This window comes from Alternaria infectoria, assembly GCF_024043175.1.
Source record: "Alternaria infectoria strain BMP 0036 chromosome Unknown scaffold_25, whole genome shotgun sequence".
In the NCBI taxonomy this organism is placed as follows: Eukaryota; Fungi; Ascomycota; class Dothideomycetes; order Pleosporales; family Pleosporaceae; genus Alternaria; species Alternaria infectoria.
The window spans coordinates 289,583-303,575 of NW_026250714.1; the positions used below are offsets into that span (position 1 = coordinate 289,583).

At 52.6% G+C, this 13,993-nt stretch overlaps 5 protein-coding genes across 5 annotated transcripts; 2 read left to right on the plus strand and 3 right to left on the minus strand.

Moving 5' to 3' along the window:
- Positions 1 to 307: 307 nt before the first annotated feature.
- On the plus strand, positions 308 to 2,157 carry J4E92_009626 (uncharacterized protein; the record flags this gene model as incomplete). Its single annotated transcript, XM_051500970.1, has 2 exons — positions 308 to 1,255; positions 1,312 to 2,157. The coding sequence occupies 2 exons, from the start codon at positions 308 to 310 to the stop codon at positions 2,155 to 2,157; spliced, it is 1,794 nt and encodes a 597-aa protein (XP_051348913.1).
- A 343-nt stretch (positions 2,158 to 2,500) lies between these two features.
- On the minus strand, positions 2,501 to 3,289 carry J4E92_009627 (uncharacterized protein; the record flags this gene model as incomplete). The annotated part of the gene is made up of 1 exon (XM_051500971.1): positions 2,501 to 3,289. The coding sequence occupies one exon, from the start codon at positions 3,287 to 3,289 to the stop codon at positions 2,501 to 2,503; it is 789 nt and encodes a 262-aa protein (XP_051348914.1).
- Positions 3,290 to 6,897: 3,608 nt separating this feature from the next.
- J4E92_009628 (uncharacterized protein) lies at positions 6,898 to 8,947 on the plus strand (the record flags this gene model as incomplete). The annotated part of the gene is made up of 3 exons (XM_051500972.1): positions 6,898 to 7,039; positions 7,096 to 7,907; positions 8,081 to 8,947. The coding sequence occupies 3 exons, from the start codon at positions 6,898 to 6,900 to the stop codon at positions 8,945 to 8,947; spliced, it is 1,821 nt and encodes a 606-aa protein (XP_051348915.1).
- Positions 8,948 to 9,056: 109 nt separating this feature from the next.
- J4E92_009629 (uncharacterized protein) lies at positions 9,057 to 10,880 on the minus strand (the record flags this gene model as incomplete). The annotated part of the gene is made up of 1 exon (XM_051500973.1): positions 9,057 to 10,880. One exon carries the CDS (start codon positions 10,878 to 10,880, stop codon positions 9,057 to 9,059), a length of 1,824 nt encoding a protein of 607 aa, XP_051348916.1.
- A 1,292-nt stretch (positions 10,881 to 12,172) lies between these two features.
- Positions 12,173 to 13,711, minus strand: J4E92_009630 (uncharacterized protein; the record flags this gene model as incomplete). The annotated part of the gene is made up of 2 exons (XM_051500974.1): positions 12,173 to 13,001; positions 13,326 to 13,711. 2 exons carry the CDS (start codon positions 13,709 to 13,711, stop codon positions 12,173 to 12,175), a joined length of 1,215 nt encoding a protein of 404 aa, XP_051348917.1.
- Between the last annotated feature and the right edge of the window lie 282 nt (positions 13,712 to 13,993).

The following is a 13,993-nucleotide window of genomic DNA, read 5'->3' on the forward strand; positions in this document are numbered from 1 at the left end:
CACCGATTCGATATAAGATCACAAACATGTACATTTGATATCCAAGATCTTGTCCACACTGATACCCCACCTGTTGGCTCGTGAGTGCCATGTGCAAGTGGTGAACGGGGAGCGTCTGTGCATCTCCGAGATGCCGACGGAACATTTTGGCGATGCGCATCATGCATTTGGCATACCATAGCCCACGACGTGCGTACCATGCATTGCTCGGCCTCAGGAACTACGGCTGTCAACAAGACAATCCGAAGATAGCCGCGACCCAGCGCCAATCCAGTGCGACAATTGTGGTGGACCGGCGCATCTCACAATGTCACTCCTCCGACCAACGTGCGCATCGCTCGCGCGGCGACTCTGCACTGCACAACCGTTGTCGGAGCCAACCCTGAGGTCGCCTTTATTAGCCCTTATACAGCGACATCGATCATCGCGACCGCAATGTCGTGCCTTCGTCTCCACGCCCCGCTATCGAGCAAGAGTTATAGACACCCCGCAGAACCCGAGCATCCCCTCATCACGCAAGCGCACAGTCAGGATAGGTCCTCTACCGGAAGGGCCAGTCAGCGAACCAACGATACATCGGATCTTTGGGCGAAAGCTATCGGGTCATGATGGTAACAATGTTCTGCGGATATTACACCACCGAAGGACAGCAGGCTCGCTCGCCGACTATGGCGTTGACAATCTGGGGAAACAATACACACACGTGAGCAGGGATACGGCATTGAAGGGCCTGGAGTGGTTACGAGAAAAGTACCCAATAGATGAGGCGCGTGCGGCGGAGGAATGGGCAGAGAAGGAGGCAAACCGCATAGCCTACGAGCTGTGGCTGGCCGACCCAGAAACTGAGTCCAAATACAAAGACCCCGCTCGCGCATTCCGAGAACAAATGGAGAAGGAAGAGGCAGAGAGGATACAACAGGAAGTGGACAATCGGAAGATTGGCATACTGCATGCAGGCAAGAGTCAGTTTGAGCTCAACATCGAAGAGAAGAGGAGACAACGATTAGAAGAGATTACACGGAAAGCAGAAGAGAAGGAGCAACAAGAGAGGGAGATGGAGGAGAAACTTGCGACTGGAGAGTACGTGCGTACACCAACTGGCACGCAGCTCATGAAGCCCGGTCAAACAGCCTATGTCGATGTCTTCGGTCGCGAACAAGTCAGCCGGAGGAAAGAGGAGATGGAGAAATACAGCAAGGCAGCTCAAATAACGGATGCGAAGACGGAAGAAGAGCTACTCGCACAAACAACGCTTGTAAGCACCACATCCCCTCTCTACTCAGATTGACACCATCACTAACACCATCGCAGGCGCAACGTCTCTACCCCATGTCCGCCTTTGTCTTCCTCACAGTCCTAATCTGCTACGGTTTCGCCCACTACTACCTCCCGCCCTCGCCCTCCTACCGCCTCCTCCCCGACCTCAGCCCCACAACCGCCACCATCGGCGCGCTGCTGGCCATAAACGTCGGTATAGCAGTAGCATGGCGCGTGATGCCCCTCTGGCCCATCCTAACCCGCTACTTCATGCACGTCCCCGGCTACCCGCGCGCCGTCCAAAGCGTCCTCAACGTCTTCAGCCACGTGCAGTACGAGCATCTCCTCGCCAACATGATGATGCTATGTCTCGTCGGCCCCGCATGCTGCGACCTCGTTGGCCGCGGCACCTTCATGGGTACATACATCTCCGCTGGCGCCGTGGGCACTTTGTTCTCCCTCTACTGGGCTAATCTCGGCCGCGGAAATATTACTGCTCATTCCGTCGGTGCTTCCGCAGCTATCTGGGGCATCTCCGTCCTCTACTGCCTCCTCACCGATCAAGAGAAACTCAAAATCCCTTTTGTAAAAGAGCAGGAAGTGGCGTTTTGGCCTAAGATGCTGTTGGGTGCTTTTATCGCGCTTGAGATCTTCCAATCGTTCAAGAAGGGGACGTCGACTGCGGATCATGCTAGTCATTATGGTGGCATGTTTGTCGGGTTTGTGACGGCGGGGTATATGCATGCGAATGGGTGGAAGGATAGGCCGCGGTTTGTGGATAGAGAGGGTGGCGTTGTTGAACAAGGGGTTCAGGAGAGGGCGGGCGTGGATGGGAAGACGGTGGATGTTGGGGCGGTTGTTAAGGACGTTAAGGAGAGTTTGACGGGCGGTGGGAAGTAGGGGGTTGGACTGTGTGTGTGGATGGAATGTGAGTGTGGTATGTATCATTATACCTGTACAAAAAGAGCCTGACACGATACGACATAACACAGCCAACGTTCAACCATTACTTGCACGTCAGGGAACATGTAAGCGGGTGGAGGCTGTGGCGGAGGCCCTTCCTATGCTATCTCTCAGTTCCTACTCCTTTCGTGCTCCCAGTCAAATCCGTCAGTTTCCGCTCACACCCAGCTAAAATCACACAAGACAGCAGCGACACTACTCATTCGAACAACCAACAAAAGCTTCAAATTCTTTTCCAACGCTGTATACAAGACAGCCTCGACAGCCTCCTCTAACTTTCTCAAACAGCAGGGAAAACATAAACACCCTTCTGCAGCGCCACCTGCACACCCGACACAGGCCTAACATACTTCCTCACGCTCTCCACCGCATCATCCAGCAACATCGCCACCAAATTCCCAAACACAACACTCCCCTCCGCATTCAAATGCGTGTTATCGTCCGCCTTGAGATTATACGTATGCGCCTTCTCCGCCCCAATCGCATTCAAATACGCCGTACTCGCCGCATTCAAATCGATGATATCAGCGCCGCTCTTACTCGCCGCTTCTTTCGTCGCGGCCACCACATCCGCGAGGTTTAGTTTGATCTTCCCGTCGGCATCGTAGTTGCGTCGGCTTAGGGATGTAACGAGGATGGGCGTTGCGCCTACATCCCGCGCTTCTTTTACATACGCAATTAGATTGTTTGTGAGATCTGCGGCGCTGATATTCTTATCGGGTTTCTGGTCGTTGTGCCCGAATTGGATGGTAACGTAGGGCGTGTATTTGCTTGAGACGTTTTGAGCGGAGGATAGTACGGTTGCCCAGTCGCCGCCTTGCCGGAAAGACACGGTTGTTGCGCCGTTGTGGCCGTAGTTTGTGCCTGAAGCACCGTTTTGGAGCGTTGTGGTTAGGAAGCCGGTGCCCCAGCCGCCGCCGCCTGCGGATTGTACGGCTGTTGTTGAGTCGCCGGCGAGGAGGAAGTAGGGTGGTTTTTGGGCGCTGGGTTTGGGTTTGGGCTTGGAAGAGGGAAGGGCGGATGCGGTGGCGAGGAGGGTGAGGTAGGTGAGGGTTATTGGGAGATGCATCTTGATGCTATTTGGCTCTGCCGCTGTGAGATAGATTGAATGGAATCGCAAATTTCGAGCTGCTGATGGTTTGCCTGCCGGTTTCGATGAAGGATGCTCATTACTTATATACCCATGAACTGATCTCCTTCATCCCTACATCGTCTACCTTCTAGATGACAATTGATCGGAATTTTACCCCATCATTTCCTTTTCGGGGCCGATGGTCGCTGGGGTAGAGTAGATGGTCTGGGGTAGCTTGTAACGTTCGTGTTGATGCATTTCCACCAATCGGGCCCGGGGAAATCAACGGGAACGTCATCGGTGTTGTTTCGCGGAGGAAATGCGATCCCGCGAAAAACGGGAGAGAAACTGGATAAACGTATGGTTCCCGTTCGCCCGGCTTTGTGGAGTTGGAATGCGCATGTTTTGCCTGTGTATGAAGAGTTGTCGATGCTGGCTGAAATCCATGAGGCTGGGTTCGCAGGCCTGGAACGTTCTTGCCCGAGGCAGTTAGACTCGGCTGGCTACACAGCCTCGTCTTACTCAAGAGTAGGCGCAGCCTTCTTGTTCACTCCCAGGCATCTCTGTAATTGTTCCAACATCTCATTGTTCATCTGCTACCTAGGCATCTCGGATTGTAGCTCTTTATCGAAGACTATTGAAGATGCGCACCATCAAGGTATGGCTGGACAAGCTTCTGCAACTAACCTCCGAGGACAAGGGCACGATATCGAAATCAGCAGACTTATGCGCAGATTGCGCACGATGGGACTTCTCAACCGTGTTTCTTGGCAAACAATATCCTGCTTACGCGTGTGGAGTCATCAGAGACCATTCAAGACGTCCGGTCTGGGATGTCCGCTCCCTGCAAACCGTCAGACTTGCGAAGACTTGCCCGATGTGTAGTTTCTTCGTGTCTCTACTCGTTATTCGAGGCCAGATAAAGGAAGACGACATATCAGCCTCAGAAAAAGATCTGGTTGTACAATTCAACAAGGTTGCATTGAGCGATAGTCACGGGGCTGTGTTTCTAAGGGTTATCGATCGACAAGCCTCCCAAGCATCATACTCCAACACATGGCCTGATTACATCGAAGCGGCTGCTGGTCGCGAATGGATCACTGTGTTGCCAGAGCGTTTGACGCCATACTGTAACATCAAAGGGTTATCATTGTGGGTGAGAAAATGTTTGGAGGACCCGCATGACTCCCATTTCGATTGCGCGAAGAGTCGCTTCACAACAAGAACTTTGGACACGCTACGACTGATCGATGTGAAAGCAATGTGCCTGAAATCAAAGCAGTTGCCAACGAAATACGCTGCCCTAAGCTATGTCTGGGGCCCATCTCACCTTACACAACTGAAGTTGCACCAAACGGAAGTGGAAGCCATGTCAAAGCGCAATGCATTGAGGCGACGGTGGGATGAGGTACCAGCAACGATCAGAGACGCCATGGAAGTTTGTATCGGATGCGGCATTCGATATCTCTGGGTCGACGCTCTTTGTCTGATTCAGGACGCGCCAGATCTTCCACGACATCTGGACAAGATGACGGAGATTTATGATACAGCTGTCATGACAATTGTAGCAGCTTGTGCCGATTCATCGTGGACAGGCCTTAGCGGGGTGTCGATAGCACGCCCTATGTCGCAACACCGCGTGTCCATCGGAAACATAGCTCTCATGGAAGCTTTGCCACCACTGGGAGCTGAGCTGAAGAACGCACGCTGGACTCAGCGTGGCTGGACGTTCCAGGAACAAATATTCTCAAGGCGATGTCTGTTCTTCTTGGAAAATCGAGTGGTCTTTCAATGTAAAGATGGGTGGATTGACGAGAGCATCGACTGCGACTATAGTGGGCGGATTCTCAAACAAGCAATAACTTTGACTCGGATGTCTTTGCCAGCGAGCAGGGATGAGTTTGACTTCCTGTGCTTTGTGGAATGCTTCTGCAGACTTGAGCTTACGTACGATTCCGATACTCTCAAAGCGTGTACGGGCGTTATAGCGTGGCTCGAACAGAAAGGCACCCAATTCTTCTGGGCCACACCTACAGACCGTATACTGGACGGTCTTGACTTTGAGACTAAAGGACTGGAACGACGACCCGGCTATCCTAGCTGGTCCTGGCTAGGCTGGCGGCGACCGCACGCTCAAGATAAAAGTTCCCAAGAGTTCTTTTCCAGCAGAAAGCATGTGGAAATTAAGGACTTGTGCAAGATCAGCATTCTGTCACCAAACAATGATCTAAAGAGGGAGGCAGCGGACTTTGAGACACTGCAGCTGTCGGCGAATGATCTGGATAAGCTCCTCATAATGGAGGCTTCTGTCGCGGAGTTTTCAGAACTGGAAGGAGCATTATTATGTCGCGATGACTTGGAACATTCCGACATTCGGCCACACTTAGTTCACAATGACGACGAGGCAGGCAAGATTGAGCTGGTGGGTCTTACGCAAGAATTCGAGCTCATGATTACTCCAGACCCACTCTATGTGAACTGCTTAATCATTAAGACAGATGTGCGGGGTTTGTCTGAGCGGATCGGCGTGGCACGGGTCGAGCTGTCCAAGTGGCTAACCGCTGAGGCAAATGACCGGGTAGTGTATCTTATCTGAATCTTGAGGGCCGCAAGATTTTGGGCTCCAGAACATTGGCGTAAACACTATGAGGTTTAGCAAGATATCGCTTTTGGGTTGCGCACACTTTGTATGAACTAATTGCGTTCTGAGTGTGACATGAACACCTGAAAGCGACATGCATTTCTCTCAATGGTACAGGAACTTATGGACGTGAGTATGTCAGGCAGGCAATGCCATAGGGTATCGACGCGGGTCTGCGTCCCGCTCCTGGCGAGGCGGCTCGGTTGGAGTTCTGGGACGGCATTTGGCTCCGCAGGGGTGGGATGTCAGATGCGCTATACCCGATTGAGCGTGCAGAGAACTCCCCGTGTCCCTGACTGGCACGTGGAGAACACGCAGCATTCTGGCGATGCAGCTGCGAAGGAAGGCTCTTGTGGAAGAGAATACGATACATATAGCTTTTACTATTGATTGAGCACATAGTCGCAACATCGCGACTCCACGAGGCGGACCGTTTCGTAGCTTCCGTTGCCGGTCGCGCGTGGGAACGGGCCTGACAGGCACCCCGCGTACCCTTTCCAAGGTTATTTCCACGGGGTTGGCACTACGTCCCGTTCTCATGGCATTGATCTTCATGACTAGCAATGCGCCGCCTTTTCGATTACATGTCAAGTTTTTTTTCCGGCGTATTCCCTCCGATGTTTGACACCCCTGGGGCCGCCATGTGTTGACCCGGCCTTTTGCCACGATCCATCGCTCGAAGGCGCAGGTCCTTAGCCATCCATGAGAACCCACAGTAAGACCGGCAGATGCACATGCGTCCGAATATCGATGGAAGCCAGGGGTCTACATGTACAGACCGTACCACGCATGACGATCTCTTGGCAGCGTTGCGATGAGGGCCTATAAATCGTTCCCAGGAAGGCTTCATGGTTTCTTCCGCACGCCGTCAATCCTTCAGCTTCGCAGCCAGCCGTGATCCGTACGGGTCAGCAAGCAAATTTATCTTTGTGGTAATTCTCGTTTACCTCATACGTAGTCAGACATGCTTTCATTCATCGCTCCTTCGTTCTTTGGCGCTGCGGTGTTAGCAGTGGCATCAGCCCAAACCACATACGACTATGTCATTGTTGGAGGAGGCACCACGGGCTTGGTCGTTGCGAACAGACTAAGCGAAGATCCCAAGAGTGAGTACCGAAAGGTGAAGAGGTGCTTCGAGCAATGAGCTGACAATTGTTTACAGAGGCGGTCCTGGTTATCGAAAACGGCGCTCTCGACAATGGCACCCTATCCAGCATTCCCGGCAACTCGGGCGGCCTCAACCTTGCTGCTATGTACGACATCTACAGCGCACCCGTTCCCAATCTTGGCAACCAAACTTTCCTAGTAACAGTCGGCAACGTCGTCGGCGGCGGGTCCTATGTGAACGGAATGCAGTTTGACAGAGGTGCTGATGCAGACTATGACGCGTGGGGCCAGCTCGGAAACAAAGGATGGGATTGGAAGGGGCTGAAACCATACTTCATGAAGAGCAACGACTTCGATGCGCCTTCGAAGAAGACAACCAAGGCTTTTGGTATCACCTATGATGCCAAGGCTTACGGAAATGGCCCGCTGAAGGTGTCGATACCGGACTACCAATTCCCCGATATGAAGACTATCTATCACTCCTGGGATGATGTCGACATTCCGCACCCACAGGAGGGCTTTGCAGAGCCTGTCGGTCACTACTGGTCACCGAACTCAATCAACAAGGCGACTGATATGCGTAGTACATCGCGCACTGCGTACTACGATCCCATTGTGTCGAGGAAGAACCTGAAACTTTTAACAAACGCTCATGTCGATGAGATTATGTTCTCAAAGAACAGAGTAGGCGCCTTAACCGCCACGGGCGTCAAGTATACTCCAAAAGACACCAACAAGCAAGTCGAAGCCACTGCCGCAAAAGAAGTCATTCTTGCTGCTGGTGGCGTGTTTACACCACACTTGCTCATGTACTCTGGCATTGGCCCAAAGGACGTTCTGAAAGCTGCCGGTGTCACCGTTAAGAAGGTAAGCACGTCAACCTCGAAAAATTTGAACAGGGCTGGAGCCTACATCGACGTTAGGACACCTACTTTGCAGGTTTCCATGTTGATGTAGGCTGCAGACCTGTTCAGAATTCTCCTTGTATGAGGTGTAAGGATGGTGGTGATGATCCTGAGACCTGTGCTGACATTTCCTAGGATCTCCCAGCCGTGGGTTCAAATTTCCAAGACCACATCGCCAACTACATGAACTTTGACCTTCAAAACCTGAATCCAGAGAACATGAACGCCCTCGGCACAGATTCATCCTTCAACCAAACAGCTTACGATCAGTACTTGAAGTCGCGCACCGGCCCATACTCTGTTGGCAAAGCCAACGGTCTCGTCTTCATTGCACTACAACACTTCGATTCCTCGTTCAAGAAGACTGTTGCCAAGATACGATCTCAAGTAGCTTCCAACTTCCTCCCGGGACGCTACGCAAAGGACAAGAAGCTTCTCGCCGGTTTCAAGAAGCAGCGCGACATCCTTGCGAAGCAGTTCTCCGGCACTGACGCCGCTGTAGGCGAACTTGTCATCCAGCCATGGGGTTTCTCTGGTATCGCGAACAACAAGCCCTTCTCACGAGGCACTATCACACTCAACAATACACATCCTGCCGCCTATCCGATTGTCCAATGGAACACGTTCCAGAACCCTGTTGATGCGGATGTTATGGTAGCCCTTACACGATACAACCGCGCACACTGGGCGTCCAAGGAACTTGCGCAATATAACCCTGTGGAGACAGCTCCTGGCCCTCAGTACCAAACCGATGAGGAGATCATCCAGGGCGGTGTTGCCTCGGGCTCACTACAACCCACATTCGCGCATCCCAGTGGTGGGTGCAGTATGATGCCTGAAGAGCTTGGTGGTTGTGTAAGTGATGAATTGCTGGTGTATGGAGTCAAGGGATTGAGTGTTGTGGACGCAAGTATCATTCCGATGATTCCTGCGACGCATCTACAGGCCACTATGTACGCGATTGCGGAGAAGGCGGCGGATATCATCAAGAAGAGGGCCTAGGATAAGAATAGCTGATACGTGACCGAAAATGCATTTACTCATGTCTTACAATGAGCTTTCAAACTACACTCGTCAAGAGACCCGATGTTCGACTCAGGATCGATCGTCTTTAGGGTTTGATAAAGCCCGATTTCGCTTCCGCACAGATAATCTCAACCGCCTTCTCCGCGAAAGCATAGACAGCGGTCAAGATGTTCCCTCGTGGTATAATCGGCAAAACACTAGCGTCGCAAACCCTCACATTCTTCGTTCCGTATACTCTCAGTCGTTCGTCAACAACGCCCCCTAGGTCCTCTCTCATCATCGAGCAAGTGCTAGAAGGATGGTAGTTCGTTGCCGAATTGATAGGAAGGATCCCTTTCGCATCTTCAAGCGACGTCACTGGGTGGGGAAAGCTTCGAGGCAATCGTCTTCCATTTGGTTTTGCCATAGCAGTAAAGACAGGCTTTTGGAAGAGCCTCTCAATGAGACGGAGGTGGCGAGCGAAGATCTCCACGTCAAGAGGATGCGATAGGTAGTTAAACTTGATCTCTGGCTTGAGCGAAGGATCGGAGGAGATATGACAGTTTCCGCGCGAGAATGGATGCGCCAACATGGCAACAATGGTGATGTAGTTGCCATCGACCACAGATGGCGTGTTTGGAGGCATCGATTCGAGGTCTCTGTGACGCTGTGAACGCAGCATGAAGGTCGTGGCTGTTGCTTCGCTAGGGCTCTCGACGGCCTTTTGGATGACGGAGTACTGGGCTTTGAGGCTGGGGTTGCTCTCTGCTTCCACCGAATGCTTGACCATTGCAACCAGTTCCTCCGTCTCTGAGTGAGTTTCTAGTAACTGCAGTGGCGTGAAAGCGAAACTGTACGCTCCTCCTTCAGCCAGTCGACCCGTGCGACTTTTCCCGTACTCTTCTAATGCCGCCCTTTGCACCATAGGGTCTCGTAGTCCGTCGTCACGAGTTGGAGTGTCGTCTCCAGCTTCGATGGACAGACCGCAGTTCAGATGATCCTGCAAGTTCTCGCCGACGCCTGGCAGCTCGTATAAGAGTGGGACATTCGCGGCCGCGAGGACGTCTTTGGATCCAATACCTGATCGTTCCAATAGCGCGGGAGACTCGAATACGCCTGCGCAGAGGATAATCTCTCGACCATCGATCAGATACTCCTCGCCTTCGTGTGTGAAGTGAACGCCCGTGGCATTAAGCTTCCCTTCGGCGGTCAACGCCTCGTCAAAAGCAATCTTGTCGACCTTTATGCCGGTTCTTATTGTCACATTGCCCCGTTTCAAGGCGGGCTCTAGGAATGCTTGGCCTGCGTGGCTTCGCTCGCCTTTTGATGAGTCGATCGCATTGGTGACAGTGACTGCGCCAGCATTGCTCTCGGCAAATCCTGTAGTGCCCGTCGGATGACCTAGCTCCTCAAAGGCTTCCGTCCAGCGAGATTGGAGATAGTCCATGGTACGCGGGTATGATGTCTTTATACCATCGTCAAGTTTGGGTTCGGGGTGTTCTGCCTGCCATCGGCTGTAGCAATCTCCCATGCTCTTTGCACTCCACTCTTCTTTCCCCGGATCTGATAAGAGCTCATTCGCGATACGGTCTTGCCATTCGTGATTAGGGAACACCACACTATGACTATTGATCGCACTGGTTCCCCCCACCAACTTCCCTCTCGGATGCTTCACTCTCCTGTTGTTCAGACCTGGCTCCGGCACGGAAATGTATTGCCAGTCGTACTCAGATGACATCAGTTTTGCCGATAGACCGGGCGTTTGGACTATGGCGTCGTCGCGAACATGTTCCCCGGCTTCCAGAACGAGGATTCGGCGATCGGGTAGCCGCTGCGAGAGACGTGACGCGATCAAGCATGCTGCTGATCCTGCTCCTACCAGAATGAAGTCGAAGGTCTCGGCCTCGGCGGTGTGATCTCTGCCTGGCATTGTTAGAGCAAAGACGGTGGATGTTGAGAGATGGGAAGCGTGAAGCCGCGCATGGCTATACGACCACTCCATAATATGGTTAAGCATTGCGCCCTGACCGAACAGCAGATAAGCACTACAGTATACTAGCAGAGTTAGGTAGGTGTAAATGAACATCAGGAGCCTCATGCGCGCCTGGCGCTTGTGCCATTCGTTCAAGAGGAGCCTAGGCCCCCAGACCCGCTGCTTCAGTAGTAGTACGTGCAAACTACATTAATTTACCCGTCGAATCAGGCCACTATTGGCAGTAAAAAAAGAATGCGTACTGATAGCATGCATCTAGAACTTGAACTACGTGTCTTAGATGTCGTGAGAGGAGGAGTTTGCGGGGTTAACGGTAACGGCGTGAAAATCAGGGTCCACGGCAGCACGTGGGCCGCTGCTTCCACGTGTGGGTGACAGCGGCAGGTGCAAAACTAACCACAACGTACAGCCGTGGTAGAAGATGCAAAAGCCAGACTAGATCCTAGACAGCACCATAGCATCCGCACATCAGTTGGTTGGAATACGTAAAGTACCGCCATATTCAATTGTTGTGTGTGCAGACATGGCCCCAGGGCTGTCACCATTGCCCACAGTCTGATCACGCCTGATGTACCGTGTCTCTGCCCTGCCTTCGAGTATGACGAATGCCCTCGTGCATATTGCTCCACCAAAATTGATGCGCAAGCGATATAGGTTCTGTGGACGACAGTCTATCCACCTAGGTATTATCGGCGGTCTCGGGGATACAGGCTCGAAAGAGGTGCGATACCACTGGCAATGGCAGGGAAACGCTCGAAACGAAGAAGTCGTCTTTGTTGTTGGTGCCGTTGCGTGCTAATGCGTTTGTTGACGAGCGTAGCTAGAGAGCTTGTAGGGGATGGCTGGTACGAGGTTGGACGTCACAGGCTCGACCTAGGCGCATCAGCTCGTCCAGCCAGGTTGGGTGCGCGTTGAAGTCGTGCGGTGCTGGCTCGAGCGAGGCCCACACATTGCGCACGTTGATACTTCACGGTGGAAGTATCTCTTCCCCAAGACAAGCAAAGTGATGTCTTTGGTGATGGGCGTAGGGCGCGTATTGGGTTGAGGAAGCAATTGTCGTGGCAAGGGGAGCTGCCTGGGCGCAGCGCGTTGGAAGCTATTAACGCGTTTGAGCACGGATCACATTAGATATATGTACCAACACCGATCACTGTTCGTCGCGTCCGTCAATTCTCAGACTATTCGCATCGTTCAATCTATGTAACACACAAAGAAACGCATATCGCATTCTATGTACGACCCATGGCGGCTTGATGGTATGCGCTCTTCTTTCTGATCGTCGGCCCATAGCGATAGAAGATCCACGGGATAGGCGCCATAGCCGTGGCGACGAAAGCCAACAGACTAGTTCCCCACGGTACACCCAAGCTCTCATACAACCGTTTCGAGAAGAGCGGAAATGCTGCACCAAAGAGTCGGCACAGAAGTCCATTTGCAGCAAGGGCACTTGCCCCGTATATACCATAGCAATCGGTAAGATACGCAGCAATATCCAGAAAAGCCGTCAGAAGACCGATACCCAGCGGAACCCCAGCCAGAATGGGCACGACAGCCGGTACAGACGCTGTTGCCGTCCATGCGAACCAGAAGAGCCCAATAGGTGTTAGCCATGTGAAAGCTATCTGCAGTGGGAAGCGTGCTTCAGGCTGCGGACCTAGTTTGCGCACAAAATGTGTATGGGCGCGATTTAGCAGAGGTGATAGGATTGTTGGAAGAGCCATTCCCATTGCCAGGCCTGTGTATCCAACGCTCATCTTGGCAGTTGACCAGCCTCTGTATTCCTTATAGACGATGGGATAGGCGACGAGTACGAGACACATGATTCCGTATAGGAATGCCATGTACGTTGACAAGGCCCACACGATGGGCTCGGTGAAGAGCATAACCCATGGACGAACCAGGTTATCGCGCGCGCGTTTCTTCCAGTCAACATTGGAGAGGTTGCCACCAGCTTTGATTTGCTTCGCGCGGACCAGTTGTGGGGCGTACGTTTCTGGGAGGAAGAGGAGGGCGCAGATGTAGGTTATGCCGCCGAGGATCATGGAAGTCCAATAGCCCCTTACGGTATTGTTAGACATTGTTGAGAAGTTTCGTAGGAGAGGGAGTTGCTCACCATTGCCACGAAGCGTACTGCGTAATAGGTCCGCCACAGATGGGGCCGATGACAAAACCTAAGAAACTTGCTGCGGTAAAAAGAGCGAGTGGGACAGCTCGCTCATGTGGAGCCCACATGTCAGTGAGGGAGCCTGCCGTGTTGGTAACTGCAGGATATTAGCACAGTATGGGTGCCATCTCTCTCTATTCGTTCTCGTACCTGTCGGCGCTCCCAAAAGGCCTCCCAAGAAGCGGAAGAACAACAGTGTCTCGATGTTAGGCGCTAACGCGTCTCCGATATTGGATATGACGAAGAGTCCAAACGCGACTCTGAGAATCGGGTTTCTTCCCAGCATTTCAGACAACGGTGCGAAGAAGAGAGGACCAATAGCAAATCCGAGGAGAAAGAACGACACCGCAGACGTGGACGCGAGTACCGAACATCCGTAGAAATCTGCGACTGCCTGGATCGAGGCAGCATGCACACCGGAGTAGTAGCCCATCGTTGCGGACATCAGGATCACGATAATGGACAAGGGCCATTTGCGCAGTGCCGACCAGTTGAGCGGGTTCTCATCGCCGACCAAAGCCTGTGAACTAGCTCTCTCAAGTGCAGTGCTATGAGTCGAGACATACGAGTCCGCTGAAACAGGTAGAGGTGGTTTAGACTCCATGGCGACGAGAGTGAACGAGACGATGTGCGCTGAGCATCTTCGTCACGATTTGGAACGACCAAGTAAAAAGATGCAGCGCAAACGAACCTCAGTGCTGGGGACACGGTGAACATGCGATTTCGCGCACGGACGTCGCACGTCATCGCGATGGGTGCCTATTGTCGCACAACAATAACCAGAACAAAGGAAGAGGCACAGTCATCGCCCAAAGAAGACAGGCGTAGCGTTTACAGCGTGAGGGATAAGGAAGCGAGGCGTGTAGAGAGATTAGCGCATGGTTTC